The sequence below is a fragment of the Podarcis raffonei genome, chromosome 1 (genome assembly GCF_027172205.1).
Source record: "Podarcis raffonei isolate rPodRaf1 chromosome 1, rPodRaf1.pri, whole genome shotgun sequence".
In the NCBI taxonomy this organism is placed as follows: domain Eukaryota; kingdom Metazoa; phylum Chordata; class Lepidosauria; order Squamata; family Lacertidae; genus Podarcis; species Podarcis raffonei.
Window position 1 is genome coordinate 86,519,357 of NC_070602.1, and position 19,851 is coordinate 86,539,207.

The 19,851-nt window shown below is 44.9% G+C and overlaps 1 protein-coding gene across 13 annotated transcripts in view; it reads left to right on the forward strand.

Moving 5' to 3' along the window:
• TNS1 (tensin 1) overlaps nucleotides 1–19,851 on the forward strand; it is a 315,520-nt gene that overhangs the window by 139,903 nt on the left and 155,766 nt on the right. The window contains exon 1 of one of the 13 annotated variants that reach the window (XM_053402501.1): nucleotides 15,676–16,049. The exons of the other annotated variants lie outside the window; for them this stretch is intronic. Coding sequence (XP_053258476.1) covers nucleotides 16,023–16,049 — 27 coding nt within the window. The 5' untranslated portion in view covers nucleotides 15,676–16,022. Of the gene's footprint in view, nucleotides 1–15,675; nucleotides 16,050–19,851 lie in introns of those variants that run through there. 13 annotated transcript variants of the gene reach the window in all.

Here is a 19,851-nt window from a genome sequence, read left to right on the forward strand (position 1 = left end):
CTTACAGAGTGAAAAATACGGTAACTTCTGTTTTAGAAGGCACAAGTCCGCTTATCTATATTGTACAACAGTTGCATGGCAGCCTTTGGTCATATACAGAAAAAATCCTTGCCTCAGTTGCCTCATATAAGTTAGACTCTAGGTGAAAAAAGTAAAAAATAATAATTAAAGTAGCAGACAGAAATAATTATCGTAGTGCAACAAATAACAACCAAACCTATAAGAAAGCAAACAATATAAATTTTAGCAGCACAGCAAGAAGACGAAGAACAATAGTAACTGACTTGTAAGCATTGTGGCAAGATCCCATCCTGGTTATGTAATATCTATTGATAGCCAAGAGCGGCCACTTATGTAAACTGCTGCAAGGGAAAAATGGAAAAAAATAAATATTAAATGACCTGGAGTCATTCAGAAACAGCTCTTCCTTGAAACAGAAAGCTCAAGGTTGCCAGTGCTCTTTTTTTAGCTTGCAGGATCAACATACAGACAATGTGCTAATATAGCACTGGAAAATTTTGAGGCCCTTTGTTAGTGGAAATTAATGTGAATAGCATCATATTCCTGCTGGGGACTCTGAGATGTGCAGTCCCAGCCCCCTTCTTGGCATAATAAGACATTCTGCTCTGAGCACCTGCAATTGCCACTTCTTCCTTCTCTCCTCGGGTAGGTTTCACAGGTCCCTAGGAGGGCAAGGAATAGGGAAGATGGTTGAGGTAGTAGCACTGGGTACTTGTGTATTTGACTCCTCATGACACCCCTACACTTTATACAAACCTTTTCTCTGTGTGTAGCCATGCTGCTTCCCCATTCTACACCTCTTCTTCACTGATTGCACCCAGACTATAGTTTATCATGATGAGAAGGCGCCTAGATGAACAGGACTTGCACATTCTGCTGTCCTCTAGCATGGACATGAGAAGGAGATTGGAAGCTTCATTAATTGTACTTTACCTTTATGTCCAACTGTGCTTAATCCTTGCTACGGTTTGTTGAAACAAGCAAGCTTCATAAGCCATGGTTTTAAATTAGCTTGTTTTAAACATACCAGAGTAACTAACCATGGTCTGCCAGGTTTGAATAAAACAAGAAGCTGTGAGTTAATGATAAAACCCCAAAACACTTTCTTCCAAACTCTTTTTTGCAGCTGTGCTGGAAGACCAATGTGGAGAAAGTTCACAGGCCCTAGGCTTGCCAAGGTTCATTCCTAGTTTAACAAATCATGGTTTATCGTGAGATGCTAACCCAGCCACTGCATTTTACAGTCATACCTCATGTTGCGTCCGCTTCAGGTTGCGTTTTTTTGGGTTGCTGACTGCCGGAACCTGGAAGTACCAGAACGGATTACTTCTAGGTTTTGGCAGTTGCGCATGCGCAGAAGCGCCAAATCACAACCTGCGCCTGCGAACACTGAGGGTTGCGAACGTGCATCCCACACGGATCATGTTTGCAACCCGAGCGTCCACTGTACTTACAATCTGTTACTTATGTTTTGTTGAGAATGTTGTGATCCTTGAGGGGACGGTAGATATTTTAGTGTTCCCTACAAATACTATGGATCCTAGTATTCCACTTTTGACTGTTATGCTCGGATCCCTATCTTACACTTCACTCTGTCCATTTGCAGTGACAGAGTATCTGCCCTGCACAGTCTGTTAGGTTACTGAGCCACAAGCAACTTGTTATTGCAAACTAGTGTGGTGTTTTCCCCTTCTTCAGAAATCTAAGTTAATGGCCATGTGTACATTATTAAACAGGCTGTTGGACAGCAGCCAGAGGAGTCCGGGAGCCAAGACTTGGTTTAGCCTGAACATTGTGTTCTCAGGACAGTTGCTCAGGGGATCTGGGCAAACCTGGGCAAACTCGAGAGCAGGAGGAGAGTGAGGAGCAACTTAGGGTTTTCCTCTTGGCGTGGCCTGTATCTATGCCTCTTCTTAACTTGATGGTATTAAGAGTATTTGTGCTGCCTTTCTATCACCTTCCAGCACAGACACACCCGCTCTCTTGTTCTTGGGAATCCAAAACATGTGGGTGTGTTTTTTTTTAAATACAGCAAGGTATCCAGGGAATGTTCTATCTTTTAACTCAGAGAGCAAGGCTGGAGCCTGTCCCCCCCCCCCGCTCCGCTTTGGAAACTTACTTAGAACACCTTCATCTTGTGGCAGCTCACATTAAGAACAGCAAGTAGATGGCAGGCACACTGTTTATCTCTGCACTTTGTCTCCGCAGGGTTCCTACAACCAGTTTGATTTTTAATTACTTTTTTTTCTGGTGGCAAAACTCTCTTCCACTCATTGAGATGCATATTTACCCAGGTTTTGAAGACTTGAAGGCATACCTCCCACTTCCAACTGTAGCAAAGATACACCTTTCTCCTCTCTGTTTTGCACAGGCAAAATATGGCATCAGTAGTACTGGCAGCCAAGAAGGTCCTGTATTAGATTTACACAAAAGTGTGGTTGGGATATACTTCATCTGATGATGGGGAAAGGGGCCTAATAATTTCCCAACATCGCATTAGTTGCTTTAACAATACCACTTACCTTAAGCAGTGGGCGGCTTTGCCAGCTGCCATAGCAAGGACTCCTGAGCTCTGCCTCCAGTTGGATAGTTTAGATTTAGCCAGCCTGCCAAATTGGGTCAATGGCAGGCAGGCTCAGGGCAGGCTCACTCTGGAGGGCAGGGGGTGGGCCTGACTGGGTCCATAGAGGACTCCACGCAGGTCCACTCCCCAGGAGCAGTCAGGCTGGTTGCTATCGGTTGTAATCCAATGCCTTTACCAAACCTCTTGCATTTGTCATCAAGCAAATTTTGGCCTGATTTAAACCATATAAGGTTGTCAGAAGTGGTCTTTGGTCAGTGGTGGCCTGCAGGGCAGTGGGCAGCATGGCACCTGGACATGCAAAGAAGTGCTATAAATGACTCCATCCTCAGGTTCTTGCCTAAATTCTCAGGCCTTGTGACATCTCTCAGTGGTAGCTTTACCCTATAGAATTTTTCCTCCACTAGGTTTCTTTGTTTCCTGCATGAAGTAGCCAGGGCTTCTTCCATCAGGAGCAAGAGTGGAAACCCCCTATTCTTCACCATCTGGCCTAGAGATTTTAACAATTCACTGCACTCAGGAATGTAGAGTGAATGGGCATGCTTCTGCTGCAGAGGGATTCCTTCTGGGGAGCAGCAGAACCGCTTCAGTAACTGCTCTGTTCTCACAGGGGCCAACCAGATGTTCATGGGAAGCCAGAAAACAGAACCTGAGCACAACAGCACTCCCCTGCCCTGTGATTCCCAGTAACTTGAATTCCCAGCACAGTTCCTCAGTCAATGGAGGTAGAACACAACCGTCATGGCAAATGGTAACCTTGTTCTCCATGAATTTGTCGAATCCTCTTTTAAACCCATTCCAAGTTGGTGGCTGTCACTGCTTCTCCAACCCAGGACTTTTCCACATAGACCACGAGTAACTCCTTTTTCCCTTCCCTTCCCCCGCTGAGAGCTATGCAAGGCCTCTTCCATCTGGAAGCTGGAGTAGTCAGAGAGGCTGTCTCCATTTGACAGTTTATGGGAATCCAGCTTGCTGCCCCCCAGTTTCCTGCTCTTGCTACAACTTTTCAGAAAAGCCCCACCCCTAACTCTAGTCATTCTCTTGCCGCCCACTCACTCTATAGACATATTATTTGGCTTGGTTCTTGAGAAATGGCTGGGAACAGGAAGTAGGTTTTGTGTCACACTGTCTGGATCAGAGGCGATGCTTTCCTCCTACGAGGCTAGGGAGAGATGCTTCTGGGATGTGTCATTGCTTTCCAGCTATGAGGGCAACTTTGGAACACCTGCCTTTAGCAGCTTGGGGCTACAGTCGCTGCTCATGAAAGGAAGAAGAAAAGCAATTGTGCTTCTATTCCCTAGCATGACATGGGGAGATCTTCCTTTCCCTCTTGCCAGTATCAAAACATGCCCAGTATCAGCTTAATGAGTGGAAACGTGTTCCTCTTCAAGATCTTCCAGCTGCCTGGATTGTCCTCCCTTTGGCCAGAATGAGTTTAGAGCATCTCCCACAAAGAGTTTCACACAAAGCTAATTTGGCATTAGGGGCAGTATCCAGCGAGCACATTCCTTCAGCACAGTGATTTATGCTTATGCAACAGAACTTCCCCCCTCTCTTCACTGTGTGTGTGTGTGTGTGTGTGTGTGTGTGTGTGTGTGCCCTGCATCTTCCCCAGATCTGCTCTGGAGGGTTGGGGGAACCCCTAGAACAGATTTAGTGGGTGAGTGGCGAGTTCCATTACTCAAGTGTAAATCCTAGTGCTGATGTGTTAGCTGAATACCACACTAGGAGCCTCTCCAGACTTGTGTTTTTTTGCAGGAGTATTCAGCACTTTGCCATTGATGCAATAATGGTGCTGTCCACACATCATCTCAGTTTATTAGTTGTTCTGTGATGCTTCCCCAACAATAGTCATAACACCTTTGCTATATGGAAGGGCCCTCTTGCACTACAGTGCAATAAAAGTGAACCACCGCCCCAAGCATTTGTAGCATAAAATGTTACCGGATTTCAGCAGCAAATTATGGGATTGATTGGAAATAGAGCAGCACGTCTGCCCCAAAACATTTTCAAGCTCAAACAATATGGAAAGCAGTATTGCATATAATGGTCCTCATGCCTTCATGAGTAGAGATTATGATGGATGCACAATAAAAAGGTTGTTTGGAGGGGATCTAGGATAAAAATAGGAAAAATAAGGGGTGGAGGTGCCATATGGTGTGGAGATTTCCTCCAGTATTTCACTATATATAAGCAGCGCCTTTGGTTCCTGCTCTGTCTGTGTTCATCTGCAGGTTTTGTGGTGATGAGGTGTTGTTAGTCAACTCGTTCAAGCCCTGACAAAATGCCGTGTGTTGATATGCCCTTAGGAAGCCATGGAAGGCATGAGCTTGTTTTGTATTTGCATTTTTGTCTGCCTCTCACATAATTTTAAATGAAGTTAGCATTCTCAAGATTCCAACAAGATTGCAGGTTGCACAAGAGGAGACTGAGGTGCCATCTAGCCACTGGCCCTCAAGACATGTATATCAAGTGGGTGTAACCAGTGCTAAAAGTTTAAAATGTCTGGGCAGTGAAAAAGGGGGATTCTGTAGCCTGCATGTATAATGCAAATTAAGCAAATACATACTTAGCATAACTCCGCTCATGGAGAAGTGCAGATGTTACTTGAACTCGTCCTTTAGCTGCATCACTTTGTGCATTTTCTCTGCACAAATCATCCCCTACAGAGTTACTATCAAACATTGCTAAGAAAACCCAGCTGTAACTATGCATGTGGTGTTCCTGAAAATTACCTTTTTTGTTCATGAATTTGGGGCTTTGTTGTTGTGCTGTGTTTGTATTGTTTGGGGATCAAGCAATGCATCACATCGTTTTTCAGTGGAAATCTTTTGTACTCAATATTTCCCAGGATTTTTGCGTGGTTTTTTTTTTTTTTTAGCTATAAATTTTTAATGTTTCCCCAATGAAATGCAGTTGACAGAGCCTGAAAAGAAGCTGTTGGAATTTCAGGAATGTTGTCGCTGCTTGGAAAAATGGAGTGTGTGCTTGTCCCTGGACACTCACTTCCTTTTTGCTCACTTCATCAGCGGCAAGGCACATGGAAGTAACGCTAGCACAATTCAGACTATCATGCAAGACATCTCCAGGCAGCAGCTCCAGAGAGTGAAGCAGCACCTGTCTAAAACTGGGAAGCATTGTGGGATGTAGCAAATGGGAATAGCTTTCATTGTAAGGAAAGGGTTTGGGGGTGGGTTGAGGGGTGGATGACAGTAGGTTTCTAATCAGTAGTGTCATCTCAAGATGAATTTGGCAAGTGACTCTGATGGATTACGTAGTGTCTTTGTCAGCTGATCCAGGGTGTGCATTACCTTGCTGTTCCTGTATGCCAGTTGGCCTGACTGCTGTCCATTAGTTTCAGGATAGTAAGGGTTCAGCTTAGATCTGATGGAATGTGTAATGAGCAATATGCTGTAGCAGCTGCTCTGTTCAGGAATGGATTGATTTATCTAGCATACCTACGTTCATGTAAGGCAGTTACAGTGGTACCTCGGGTTAAGAACTTAATTCATTCTGGAGGTCCTGAAACTGTTCTTAACCTGAAGCACCACTTTAGCTAATGGGGCCTCCTGCTGCCGCCGCGCCGCCGCCGCACGATTTCTGTTCTCATCCTGAAGCAAAGTTCTTAACCTGAGGTACTATTTCTGGGTTAGTGGAGTCTGTAACCTGAAGCGTCTATAACCTGAAGCATCTGTAACCCAAGGTACCACTCTATTTGGGTGCAGAAGCATAACCTTCAATAAAATCCTGAAGTCTAACATCAGCAGCAGCACACACATATGTAGACACAAAAATTTCTGGAAGCCACAGGAGGGAAGAGTGCTCTTGTGCTCAAATACAGCTTGCCAGTGTCCCACGAACATCTGGTGAGCCACTGAGAACAGGGTGATGGATTAGATGGGCCTTTGGCCTGATCCAGCATGCTCTTCTGATGTTCTTATATATTTGTAGTTACATGTCATTGAACTATGAAATATTAAAGCTGAAAGTGTTTGGGTGTTTCTCTCCCCCCCCCTTTTTAATAAGATACCTTCAATGGTGTGAAGATAATTACGGAATGAATGGTTGACCCTGGCCACACCCGCACACTTTGTTTCATTTCCTATGTTGTTCAGCCTTCACACAGGATTGCCCCAGAATTCCCAGATTTGTTACTTATGGAGCTGGTCAGAAATCTAGCACACAATCTCAAAGTAAGGTAGTCTTGCTCTGATCAGTGATCCAGACCCAGAGCAGCAACTTCCACTTTAGGTTTACTGTGGCATGGCTGTGTACAACTGGTTTCTGTTTAAATGAACTTTTATTGCAATTTCCATAGTATAATTAGAGAGTCACTGTATAATAAGTAGTAGAGAACTTAATCCATAAAGAGCACATGAGCTTCTACCACATGCTTCAGATGTACACCATTCTGTTGCAGGATAAATAAATTCTGTGCCACATTTTTTTTAAAAGGGATAAGTTCATAATGCCCTTTGGTGTTGCCATCCTTTTCATGTGTAGGATGAAGAGTGCTTGTAAAAAGCCACTCTGAGATGGAAGTACATGGCTGCGTTTTCATTTCAGTTGGCAATATCCTTGTATGGCTTTGCACGGCTTTTGGGTTGACATTTACAGTGGTTGCAAATTGTATCATTCCTTTGCTGTGTACTTTCAGGAGCAGCTCCACTAAACTTTCTTTCAACTTTTTTGCCAACTGGCAGAATGAGTCAGAGAGATGCAGTCTGAGTCAGCAGGCTCTGCCTGTCTGTGGCTATCTAAACTAGAAGCCTTAACTTGGTAACTTTCACAGGGCTATTGCAACACAGACGAGAATTGCGAACCATCTGAAAGGTCTCAGTTGGTTCATGAACCTTGATCTAGTCAGAAATCAGAGCTTGGAATAGGCAGATACGGAAAAAGTAAAATCCAGTCTTGGAGGAAAGCGTTTATGTTTTTTCTGTCACACCAGGAGTGGCCAATCTGGTTCCCTCCAGATGTTGTTGGACTACAACTCCCAGCATCCCTGACTATTGGGCCATGTTGGATGGGGCCGATCATAGCTGGTCAGAGCTGATCGGAGGGAACCACATTGGTTCCTATCTCACTATCTGCCAGTTGTAGCTCTGGATAGGAAGACACCTTGAATGACAAAGAAGCAAATGAGAAACCTAAATTTAAGAGCTGCACAGTTGTAAAAAAAATGGCGGGAGGAACGTTGACCCATATTGAATGCTGTTGGAAGTTCATTGTAAGCTTTCTCTGATCCCTGCTGGCACAGCTTGTGTTTATGGCTGAAGAGGGGCAAGGTACAAATGCTTTAAATATATAAATATTACTTTTGCTTAGAGCAAAATGAAATCAGTCCCACCCAGGCAAGAGGAATCAGCCATCCCTGCATCTGACCATTCTTTGCAATCCAGAAAACTGTTTGACACATCTAGACACATCTAGGGAACAGATGTATTTCCAAATGATGTATCGGGTATGTATTAAGTGCATGGAAAATAGGTTAGGTGGGAAGGCAGGGTATTTGCAAAATTCAGGTGAATTATTGGGAGTTTTGGTAAACTGAACATATCTAAATGTGTTGAATTGTTTCTTTAAATCTAAAGGTTCATCATTGTTCCACCTGATGTGTATGTCTTTAAGGGGCCAGAGCAAGGGCCAGAGCAAAATAACGAGACCCAGCTTTACAGCTGTGAAACATAGCAGGTGCTGCTGAGTTGTATTGATTAAGCTGTGTCAGCAATTGGATGTAGTATATAAGGAGCCTAGACAGCATCTTAAAAAGTAGAGACATCACCTTGCCAACAAAGGTCCGTATAGTAAAAGCTACGGTTTTCCCCAGTAGAGATGTATGGAAGTGAGAGCTGGACCATAAAGAAGGCTGATCGCCGAAGAATTGATGCTTTTGAATTATGGTGCTGGAGGAGACTCTTGAGAGTCCCATGGACTGCAAGAAGATCAAACGTATCCATTCTGAAGGAAATCAGCCCTGAGTGCTCACTGGAAGGACAGATCGTGAAGCTGAGGCTCCAATACTTTGGCCACCTCATGAGAAGAGAAGACTCCCTGGAAAAGACCCTGATGTTGGGAAAGATGGAGGGCACAAGGAGAAGGGGACGACAGAGGATGAGATGGTTGGATGGTGTTCTTGAAGCTACCAGCATGAGTTTGATCAAACTGCGGGAGGCAGTGGAGGACAGAAGTGCCTGGTGTGCTCTGGTCCATGGGGTCACGAAGAGTCGGACACGACTAAACGACTAAACAACAACAACATATAAGGAGCAGCACCTAGCTCTCCCATTACCCTGGGGGATGGGTTGGTGGTTGGGTCTGGTTTGTTGTTGATGTATTTAGTGTAAATGGAGTTTTTGTTTTTCTTATTAAAACCTTGTTTAAGTACCGTATTTTTCGCACTATAGGACGCACCGGTCCATAGGACGCACCTAGATTTGGGGGGGGGGGAAATAAAGGGGAAAAAATTTATTCCCCCCCCCAGGCGCGGGGCTGGGGCGGGGGAAGCTTTGGCATCGCTCTGGGAGCTTGCGGGGCTGGGGGAGGAGGAAGCCCTCCGCCAGCCTCCAAACCAAGTCGGGAGACAGCGGGATGGTACGCTGCGCCTCTCCCGCTGTCCCCCGAGTTTGCGGGGCTGGCGACGGGGAGGAGCAGGCTTATCCCCCCCGCCAGCCTTCTAGCCAAGTCGGGGGACAGCGGGATGGCGCGCTGCGCCTCTCCCGCTGTCTCCCGAGTGTGCGGGGCTGGCGACGGGGAGGAGCAGGCTTCTCCCCCCCGCCAGCCTTCTAGCCAAGTCGGGGGACAGCGGGATGGCGGCGTTCCACCTCCCCGCTGTCCCCCGAGCTTGTGGGGCTGGCGGTGGGGCTCTCCTGAAGCCTGGAGAGCGAGAGGGGTCGGTGCGCACCGACCCCTCTCGCTCTCCAGGCTTCAGCGAAAGCCTGCATTCGCACCATAGGACGCACACACATTTCCCCTTCATTTTTGGAGGGGGAAAAGTGCGTCCTATAGTGCGAAAAATACGGTACTTTTTGAGTCCCTTTTTAATGCTTGGTCTCCCCAGCAAGCTCTCTGCAGCGCTACTAAACTGCAAATAGCCAACAAAATGAACCTCTTAAATGTAAAAATGGAGGGAGGAGTCATGTATCAGATGGATAGCAACTCAATGGTATGGGAAAGGAGATATAAGCAGTGGAAAGAGAGCAGCATCTTTGGTCATGTAAGATGAAGGATTTATGGAAAAACATGTAGAGAAAAGAGGAGAAGACAAATATGTAAAAAAGTACAAGACTGGAAAATTAAATCAAACCCAAACCCAGAAGGTCCGTTTTAGCACAATTAAGTTGGAGAAAATGGGCATTCATTCTATGAGAGATGGCAGAGTAGGCCAGAATAGAAGATTGGGGCAAGAGATGAGTTGAAAAATTAAAGTAACAAAAGTTGTAGGTCATCATTCTTAAGGTGGTGTTGAACACAAAATGAATAGATAATGTAAAAAGAAGGGGGCCTAATACTGATCTCTCAAGAACTCCTGTAAAGGTGAAAAACTGTAAAAAACGAACAATTGGAAAACTCCTTAAAAGAGCGATGAGAAAGTTGTTATTAAAATCATGAGAAAACAATGCCTGAAAAATGTAAGATAGAAAGGAGAAATGAATGGTTGTCTGAATCAGAGACTGTATTGGAGATGAGCCCAGCACTAGATGTGCAGAATATTAACTCTTAGATTTTGCTGAAAGGAGATACGCAATAGAAAAGAGCAAAACCAGATTGAAAAGGATCTATAAGAGAAAGTGAAAGAGAGGAAAGTAGCAAAACAACCCTAGGCATGTCTATTCCTAAGTAAACCACAGAATAAGATTACCAATAAGATAAGATAAGAACAAAGGAAGAAAAGACTTAAAAAATAAAATAAAAAGGCCCACAAGGGCAGAATTAAAGGAAGAACCGGAAGACAGAAACATGGCAAATGTAGAATAGAACCTAGAAGGAAAGTTCAAAAGGGTAATAGAATTTTACATGGGAACTTGGTCAAGAGGATTAGTATTAGCATGGATTTAAATGGAAACAAATCAGATAAGTTAGAGAAAAAGAAGCAAAGGAATCAGCATCTTAATGATATGGAAGAAATGGCAGGGAAAAAAGCAATGCAGAAGATGTTCAGAATAAAGGGCAGACAGAAAAAAGTCTTGTCCAAAGAAAACTCATAAAAAGCTAGTGGACAAAAGAAAGAAGAGCATGGGTGACAGGTTGAGGAAGTAAAGTTTACAAAAAATGAAAGAGTAGGGGATGAGGAATGTATATGAGAAGAAATTTTTAATTGCTTAGCTGAGGACAGAGCTGAAGAAAACATAAAACAGCAATGAAAGTATTCAGGAGAAGAATGATCTTTACACCATAGACCTTCAGCAGAATGAACTATAGAGATAACGAACACTTGGAGTAAGCAGGATGACAGAGGAAAAAGAAGCATGATCAACACAACAGAGCAAAACAGCAAGCGAGAAAGGAAGTACAGAGGTAAGTGATGATGTTGCAGAGTGTGCGAAGGAAGCAGATGAAAGCCGATAGAGATAAACAGAAGTTCTTGGGATCACATGACCGATGGTCAAATGACAACATGAGACAGAGGAGGAATGCGAAGGAGAATATTGAATATTGAGGAATAAAATAAATAAATGGTGATCTAATAAGTTCATTAACAGAACAACAAGAAGAAACAACAACAAGATCTTGGATATTACCAGCTGTGTGAGCAGGGCTTCCCCCCCCAGCTGGAACTTGCCAGAGCTCAGTTCTGGCACCAATCAGGTGGGTGCCATTGCCATTATAAGAGAACAAGGGAGGCGCTCATGTTGACTTTCAGCACCTCTTTTTCAAGAAAAATAGCACTGTGTGTGAGCAAGGGGAAGGAAAGAGCTCCAGAAGATATGAGGATGTCTGCTCAGATGCCCACAGGAGGGCGAGGCACTAAGGAGGGGGGAGGAGAGGAAAAAAACCAGGTCAAAGATTGACTCGTCAAGCATTGAGCATCGCCTTTCCAGATGACCTGTTTATTGAGCACCTAATTTGCTTGCACAATGCCTGTCTGGATGTTAGATTATATCCAATCTTTATTGAGCATTCATTCTGATTTGCTAGTGGGGTGTTTATACGTCTTCCTGTTATTCAGACACCCCAGACTTTTCGATGCATTTCCCCATAACTTTGTAAATGGCAAATCTGATTCTTTTTTAAAAGTGGGTTCATTGTGCTGGGGCAACAAAGCCCTTTAATCCAGTTTAACTGCAGAAACCTACGGTTCTAATATGTGCTTGTATCCCTCCTGCATAATAGTGACAGTCTGGAGGAACCACAGTCCTTTTTTGGAAACTGTGTACTGTGCCCTGCTTTGATACTCTCCCCATCCCTGCTTTTGTGGTCCAAGAGAGGTAGCAGAATGAGGAGATACATCGAGGTGCTGGTTGATTGCAGCTGGATAGGTTAGTCACTATTCAATGGCCTTTTCTGGCCAATGATGTGAGGGGAAGTGTAGTACCCATCCACCAGGTCTTCCAAAAAGGAAATGCACTGCTCTCTACAGTGGAAGATTTCAAACATCAGTCCATACATCGTATAAATAATATAGAAGGTTCCCATTGCCAGCAGTCAGGTGGACACTTTGCATACTGAAGAAATCAATTCATGAAGAGTACAGGCACCATCTTTCAGTTCAGCCACACTTCTGTGCAAAAGCAGGGAAGGGGTGGGCACAGCTGAAGCAGCCTGAGCACAGGCAGGGAGAACTGTGGAAGAGCAGGCGACAAGGGAAGGACCTGTGGATATCCATTCATTTGGCGATTAGTGTCTTGGAAGGACACCGCTTGAGACTTTCTGGCTTTCTCCATCCCCAAGAGCTTATCCTGGTATGTCACCTCTCATTCTCTAAAGTATTCCGTGGTGGCCAGGCACTCTGCAGGGTCACAGCATTGTTCAGGCTCCCCTTCCAAGCTTCCATCTTCGGCAAGCTCACACGGTCAAGTCCGGGAACGGCAGCAAATCCCTTCAGACTTAACTTGGTTTTAAAACGTTCCCTTCTCTTTCTTCTTTTGTTTGAGACATTTGGCGGCTCCAGCTTTTTAGAAGCAGCCATCTCCGAGACAAATGCCCCTAATGTGCAAGCCACAACTGGATCCAGATGTGCAATAAAGTTGCAGCGTAGGGATGGGAAGAGGGGGAGGCACCCGGAAAGCTTGACTCATCAAGGGCCGACTGTGTTTTGGGAGGTATAGGCTTCTGGCCAGGGAGGTGTGTGAGCGGGGGGATCATAATGCATGCAATGCGACTCCCCTTGAGCTGATGGAAATTTTTAAAAAGGCTGAGAGAAGAATTAATCCCAGAAGTAAGGGAGGGACCAGTTCCTGTGCTGTCTTCCAAGGAACTGCCCTTAAAGGAACTGTCCAGCTGCCCAAATGTTTGGGCAGTTTAAAAGGAGCTCAGTAGAACCTTCCCGCTGCCTGGATTTTGTTGATGTTGCAATTGTATCTGGTGAATGCTAGCATCTGCCATGAGTAAGTGAATGTAAAATGTCAGTTCCTCTGTGTCTCTCGTGGGATTCTGCAAGGGGGGGGGGAATCAGGAGAGAAAGGATGGGCTAATAGAAGGGCGGGGCTGTGGGTATTTCATACTTGCTTAATAGGCACTGTGGAGCCTGGTCCAGAAATTTCTCTTACAAACGTCGGTGGTCTCGATACTCCCACAGAATCAGAAGTAAAATGCAGCCTTTGTGCACAAGTCTGTCTATTCTGAGCACATCTTTCATCTCCCTGTTGGGCATTTTCCTGTCCAAAAACACCCCTCTCCAGCTGATTCCCTTCCATTCCACAGGGCTACAAATATAGGTGCGTACCCTTGTCAGCCAAGGTTCTGTGTGGTCCTCTAGGTGTTACTGGACTGTAACACCCATAATCTCTAACCATTGACCATGGCTGGGCTGATGGGAGCTGGAGGGCCACAAGTCCCCCCCCCCCACAACTGCTAGAATATTGAGGGTGGGTGGAGAAGCAGCTTGGGAGACCAGGGTTCAAATCCCCACTCAGCATGAAGCTCAAAGGGTGACCCTGGGCCAGCCACTGTCTCTCAGCCTGACCAACCTCACAGGGCTGTTGCGAGGATGAAATGAGAAGGGGATAATTTTGTTTGCTTCCTCAAGCTCCTTGGAAGAAAGATGGGAATAGAAATAGATAGAAATAAATAAATCTGGAATAATAAAAAAAAGGGTTGGTGAAGTTTGCATGTAACATGTAAGTTTATGTCCTTGAGTCAGAGAAATGCAGTTTTTGTATTCCTCTTTTTCAGCCTTACAGCACAATTCTATGCATAGCTATTCAGAAAAGTTCCATTGGATTCAATGATAGTAAGTGAGTATAGGACTACAGCCTTAGACTTGGCCTTACTCTGCACACATTCTCAATTGCTGTTCTCCGCATTGTCAGGGAATAGCCAAAACCTTACCCAGTAATTACGGGTTAAGGCGGGGCGCATCATGGCCTGTCCCTCATCTTCTGTGTATGATCTGACATGGACAGCTAGGTAAACAAAACTGGGAAATGGTGAGTGTCTTGTCTAAACATTCCTTGAGCCTCCTTGTGCTGGTTGTAAAAGGATTAATGGAAGCAGGGCTCTATGCTGAACACAATTTATGACACAGTATTCCGTGTGTGTAAGAGCAATTGCATTCTGTGGGACTTCAGAATTTTGGAAGTGACTGCTCTCTAGCATTCTATAGAAATTGATTTGTCTGGGGGAAGGGCAGGAGCTCAGTGGGAGAGAATCCGCTTTGCATGCAGAAGGTTCCCGGTTCAACCTCTGGCTTGGGAAAATTCCTTGTTTGAAACTCTGGAGAGCTACTTCCAGCCAATGTAGACAATATTGAGTTGATGGACTAGCAGTCTGACTCTGTTCCTATGTTATCTGAGAACAGCTCACACTTGCAAAGACATTGGGCTGTCTGGACTAATTATATGGGGTGTCTTTGGGTTGTCCACAGATGCAGCAGCCTGAAGCGGCCGGATCCTGAGATAGTAGTGCCACCCCAGAGTGTAAGTCTGGGAGTCCTTTATTTAAAAATGTTTCCCCATATTAAAATCCCTGTAGGGGAAAAAATAGTTTATCAGGGATAAAAATTATAGCTCAACCCATTTCCTGCATTGTTGGTTTTCTTCTTGCAAGAAATCTTTAAGCACAGGTGGGCATTAACAAATGTGATCCTCCCACTTGCAGTCTAAAGTGGTCAGTGGAGGGACAATGGAGCGCTGCCTCACCAACCTCAGTCTGCCCTCAGCGACCCCCCACCTGCCTGATTTCTTACCTACAATCAGTCAAGAGCATGGCACTGGCTGTCAGCTCCTTCCTCCTTAGCCTCATGGTTGTCTTTGTAGAACTTGGAAGGTGGTAGGATGGGGTCAAAACTAGAATGAATTGGCTCTGGCGCCACCTACTGTTGGTCTCCCTGCCTTTTGCCCTACAACTCCCAAAGGGAGCAAGCCAACACTGAAAGTAGTGCAATCGATTCTCTCACCTCAGAACTCTGCCCCCTCATGCCCACCTTAGTGAGCTGCGCTTGTGGGCCAGGCCAGCATGAGTTCTGTGGAGAGGTTCTTTTCGAAGATGGAGCATGAGGTATAGCTTTCCTGAGAAAGCCCCCAGGACACCTCTGCTCAACTCTGCTCTCCATTAAGAATGGCATGGCAGACATGCCCCATTTTCCAGCTGTGTGTCTGGACAGGCTGATAAGACTCAGACGGGCAGCCCGTTTGCATAAGGAATTTGCAATGCTTTATTTCACCCTCCCCTCCAAGAAACAATCCATTCTCTCCCCGCCCCTTGGACTCCCACTCTGATTCTTCATATGGGCTAGCTTATGAATGCCATGCCCTTTAAAGCCGAAGGAGGGAAAAAGAGCCCCGCGCAGCTAGTGGTGTTGTTTTTGGGTGTGTGTGATGTTGTACTTGGACAGTGATGCATTGACGGGTCGGGGGGGGGGGAGAGAGGCTGTGCTAATAAGGTGGAGATTGGGAAGGAAAATCCCTTTCGAGTCTGAAAGCTTTTTCCTCTCTGCTTAATCACACTGCACACCCTGCTCTCCCAAGCTCACCACCCCAGAAAGCCCCAGACAAGCAGGTCTGCCTTCCCTTTCACCGATGTCTGAAATCAAGACCTTGGCTCCTCTCCATCTTCAACAGAATACTGTGTAACTTCTTCCTCCTCTCTGCCAGCTTTGACTAACATCATCTGCACTGGCTAACTTTTGCACAAACAATTGCTGCTTCTTGCTTCACTATGGCAGAAGGAGAAGCTCACTAAGGTGAGGCCAAGAGTTTCCTGTCCCTTGGATGTAGTAATCATCTTGGAGGTGCAATTTGACATAGAACAGCACAGCGAGATGGATTTTGGAAGCGTAATGAACCAGGTACTATTTATCTGTCTTCCCCCCCCCTCCCCTGATTTAATAGGGAAGTTGGGAGAAGTGTCAGTGGGAAATCAGAAGAACTGCTTGAAAGTGAGTGAATAAATGTATTTAGTTTAATCACAAAAATTCTAGGGGCTAGAAGTATACCGGGATTATAAAATCAGTTGCAAAATGGTGACAGCTAAAAAAACAACAGCTGGGCATTTGGGGAAAGCATTAAACATCTGAAGAAAGTTAGGAATATGCTGTTGAAGGATTATGTGCTGTACCGTTCTTCTGTTCCCATAGTAATCTATTTTCAGTTCAGTGTGCTTCTGTGTTCTCTCCTTTTTATTGGGACAGGCGTATCTTTCCTTCGGTATGTAAAGGAGATGGTCTGTCATTCTGCACCCATAACCCTGCTAGCACCACTGTTAGCTGGCATAAAGGAATATACTGTAACAGGCAAGTTTGATGGGGCAGTTTTGGATTCAGCACTGTGAAAGTGAGGAGGAGAATGCAGAGCTGAAGGTGGGTGCCGGCACATAAACTCTGCCCCCTCCACCTATTGGCTCATCAGTTTGGTAAGGATTATGGGGCAAATAATTGGAAGGAACATGTAAGGCGTTTGCAGGCAGCAATCAGAAGAAAGTGCTAAAGTTAGATTTCAAAAGGGTGACGTTCTTTTATATCGGAAGGAGATGTGTAAAGCAAAATTCAGATATGACCACTTTCCTAAATCCCCAGCATAGAGACATGTACATACATCACTTGCCAAGTCTGATTAACTTTACCATCAGAGCAGAAGTGATCCTTGTCATTGATTGTTCATTATGCGCGATGGTGGATTTTTTTTTGGTAGCATGTTCATATATTTAGTAAGCACTTCAGTGGTAGAATCAGTGTGTCACATGAACTGCAGGTAACATTAGCTTTGATTTTAGTAGCAATTGTAAGGAGCTAAAGTTGTCACAACTGAAAGTCAGAGTCAGCAGCAGGTCCAGATTTTTACTGAAGAATTCCTCAAAGCACATGGATTCAAAGTTGCTCATAATTTCAGCTCTGGTTTGTGTTCCTTGCTTTAAATCTTAACTGAAGCTCTTCATTAACTAGGCTGCGGGGATCCACTATCCAATATATATTTGCAATATTTTTGTAAAGCTCTCCCAATCCACCTTCTATCAAGAGAGCAGCAACTCCAGCCTTTAACACCAATGTCTATGCTCTGTGAGGGTTTTATTAGGAAAGAGATGGGATAATTCTGACCGTTTTCCAGACTGGGGTGTCCGTGGCTGGCACCGTCTCTTTCTGCCTTCGATGTCAGGTCCTGCAGTAATTGTTCTTCTGGTTAATGAATGCCAGCACAACTTGGTGGCATGAAATTCAAGAACCCAAGTTGCAGAAATCCAGAATTCTTCTCCATTTCCTCAGCTTGGCAAGTATCCGTGCTGTACCCCCGATGCTCTGATTTTTCTTAGGAGACTTATCAAGAGAGGCTTGACAGTCCAAGAGAAAGCTAGGCTAACGCGATGGTATGTCTGGCTTGATTTCACACTCTGAGCAGAGCTTTCAGCACAGATGGATTTAGGCTTGGTCCGCGATCTGTTCTTTGAAAAAGGAAACAGCCTTTGCAAGCCTGGAAATGGATGCGTCATCCTACAAAAAAAGCAAAACAAAGGCCGCTGTCGGAAGCTTCTCATGACCGGCCGGAGGCTACAGAAATCAACAAGCTCCAGGCAGTCTGTGCAGAGTACATGTTAGAGAGAGAAAAGCTTAGGAGTAACTGCATGTTGTGACATGAATCTTGGGCATACTGGAGAGCATTCTAGGTTGCAGGGGGAGGAATCCCTCACCCAACAGAGGTTAGCCAAGGGGTCATTTTTCTCAGGCAGAAGGACTCACTAATACAGGCTGGAATGCAGGTATGTGGTGAGATGTTCAATGTTTATCCACTAAATCAACATCAGTGACTACAACCTCTGAGCCCAGGCACAATGATAAACACAAGAGCACCAAACATTATGTGGAAAAAAGTACAATTACAGTCAAACAATGGGCACATTTCAGAAAAGGGTAAGCGCACTAAAATCCTTCTGAGATAGATTGGCTTTTAAGTTCTGATCTGTGTGGTTTATGTTGCGTTAATGTCAAGCAACATGTCAAGCTTCGCTTGGAGTGATTCCTGTGCGTTCAGCAACAGAGTTCAGTATACCACATCCTTCAACATTTGATTGACATTTGCTTTGTATTATGGCCCCAATTCAGATTTAGTCAGGTCCTGGGTGGAGATGTGCACCCTCTGTTCTCAACCTTTGGGTCCCCAGCTGTTGTTGGGCTACAGCTCCCATCATCCCTGAGCTCTGGCCTTGCTAGCTAGGGGTGATGGGAGTTGTAGTTCAACAACATCTGGGGACCTATAGGTTGAGAAAGGCTGAATAAAGAGACAATTATGTATGGAATTTCTTTTGCAATGTTTTATATTTTTGTTAAACTTATTTTTATTTATTTTAAAAAAAACCTCTGCCTGCAGTGGCAGCAAGGTGAGGCAGATGGAGAAGGAAGTTGTGTTGGGGAGAGCCACGATAACAGTTCACCTCTGTGTTGAAAACAGGTGGCCAGTCCCCTTCTTGTGTGTCTCATTCTCAGATCACTAATTTTTTTAGATTTTTAGATTTGCTTCTTCAGTGAAGACAAATCTTCCATCATATTTTCCAAACAGGCACTGTTTGCAGGTGACTGGGTACCCACATTTAGGCAAAAACCAACCCCCCCCAAACCCATGCACGTTAGCTTACCAGTGCAGATATAGTAATTAAGAAATGAAGCTATAGTTGAAAAGACAGGACCTGTGTAAGGTAAAGGTAAAGGAACCCTGGACAGTTAAGTCCAGTCAAAGGCAACTATGGGCTATGGTGCTCATTTCCCTTTTCAGGCTGAGGGAGCCAGTGTTTGTCCACAGCTTTCTGGGTCATGATTAAATCACTACTGGCACATGGAGGACCGTGACGATTGCCAGAGTGCACAGAAACACTGTTTACTGTTCCACTGCAGCGGTACCTATTTATCTACTTGCCCTGGTATGCTTTTGAACTGCTAGGTTGGCAGAAGCTGGGACAGAGCAATGGGAGCTCATCCCGTCACTCAGATTTGAACTGCCAACCTTCCAATCAGCAAGCCCAAGAAACTCAGTGGTTTAGACTACAGTGCCACCAGCATCTTCCCCCCAAATCATTGTAGATGTGTTCAATCTTCCTGCATAGGAGGAATGCTGTTAGACCGCTATGTGGTTTTAACCCATGTTTGGACTTCACCGTATTTCTAGGGTGGGTTGAGGGGAGAAAGCTTCAGCAAAACACTTAACAAAGAGCTAGAGTTCTTTACAATAAATCTGCCTTGGCAATTAAAGCAGTGTGCTTGGGGCATTGTTTTGTGGAAGGATGTAACATTAATGAGACTTCCTGGGGCTGGGTGAACTCTTTGGGAAGTGTGTTTATTTTCTGCTTGTTTGGACTGACTTCACTTGGCTATCTCTTTGGACCATCCCATGCTCCCCATTAGCTGCTCTAGCCACTGTTGTCTTCATTGTGTATTTCCAGCCACTGTTGTCTTCACTGTGCATTTCTCCAGTGTGTTGCTGAATACTTTTGTTGACATGTCAACACTGGGACTTCTGCACAAGCATAAAAAGGGCCATAAGTATTAGAAGGCACTCTACTCTCTTGAGATAGATGGTGAAAAATTGGGATGGGGACAGAGCAGGGATATCAGTTCCTAGAACTGCCGAGCAAGAAGGAATCTCTTTAATCCTCTGCCATCTCAAACG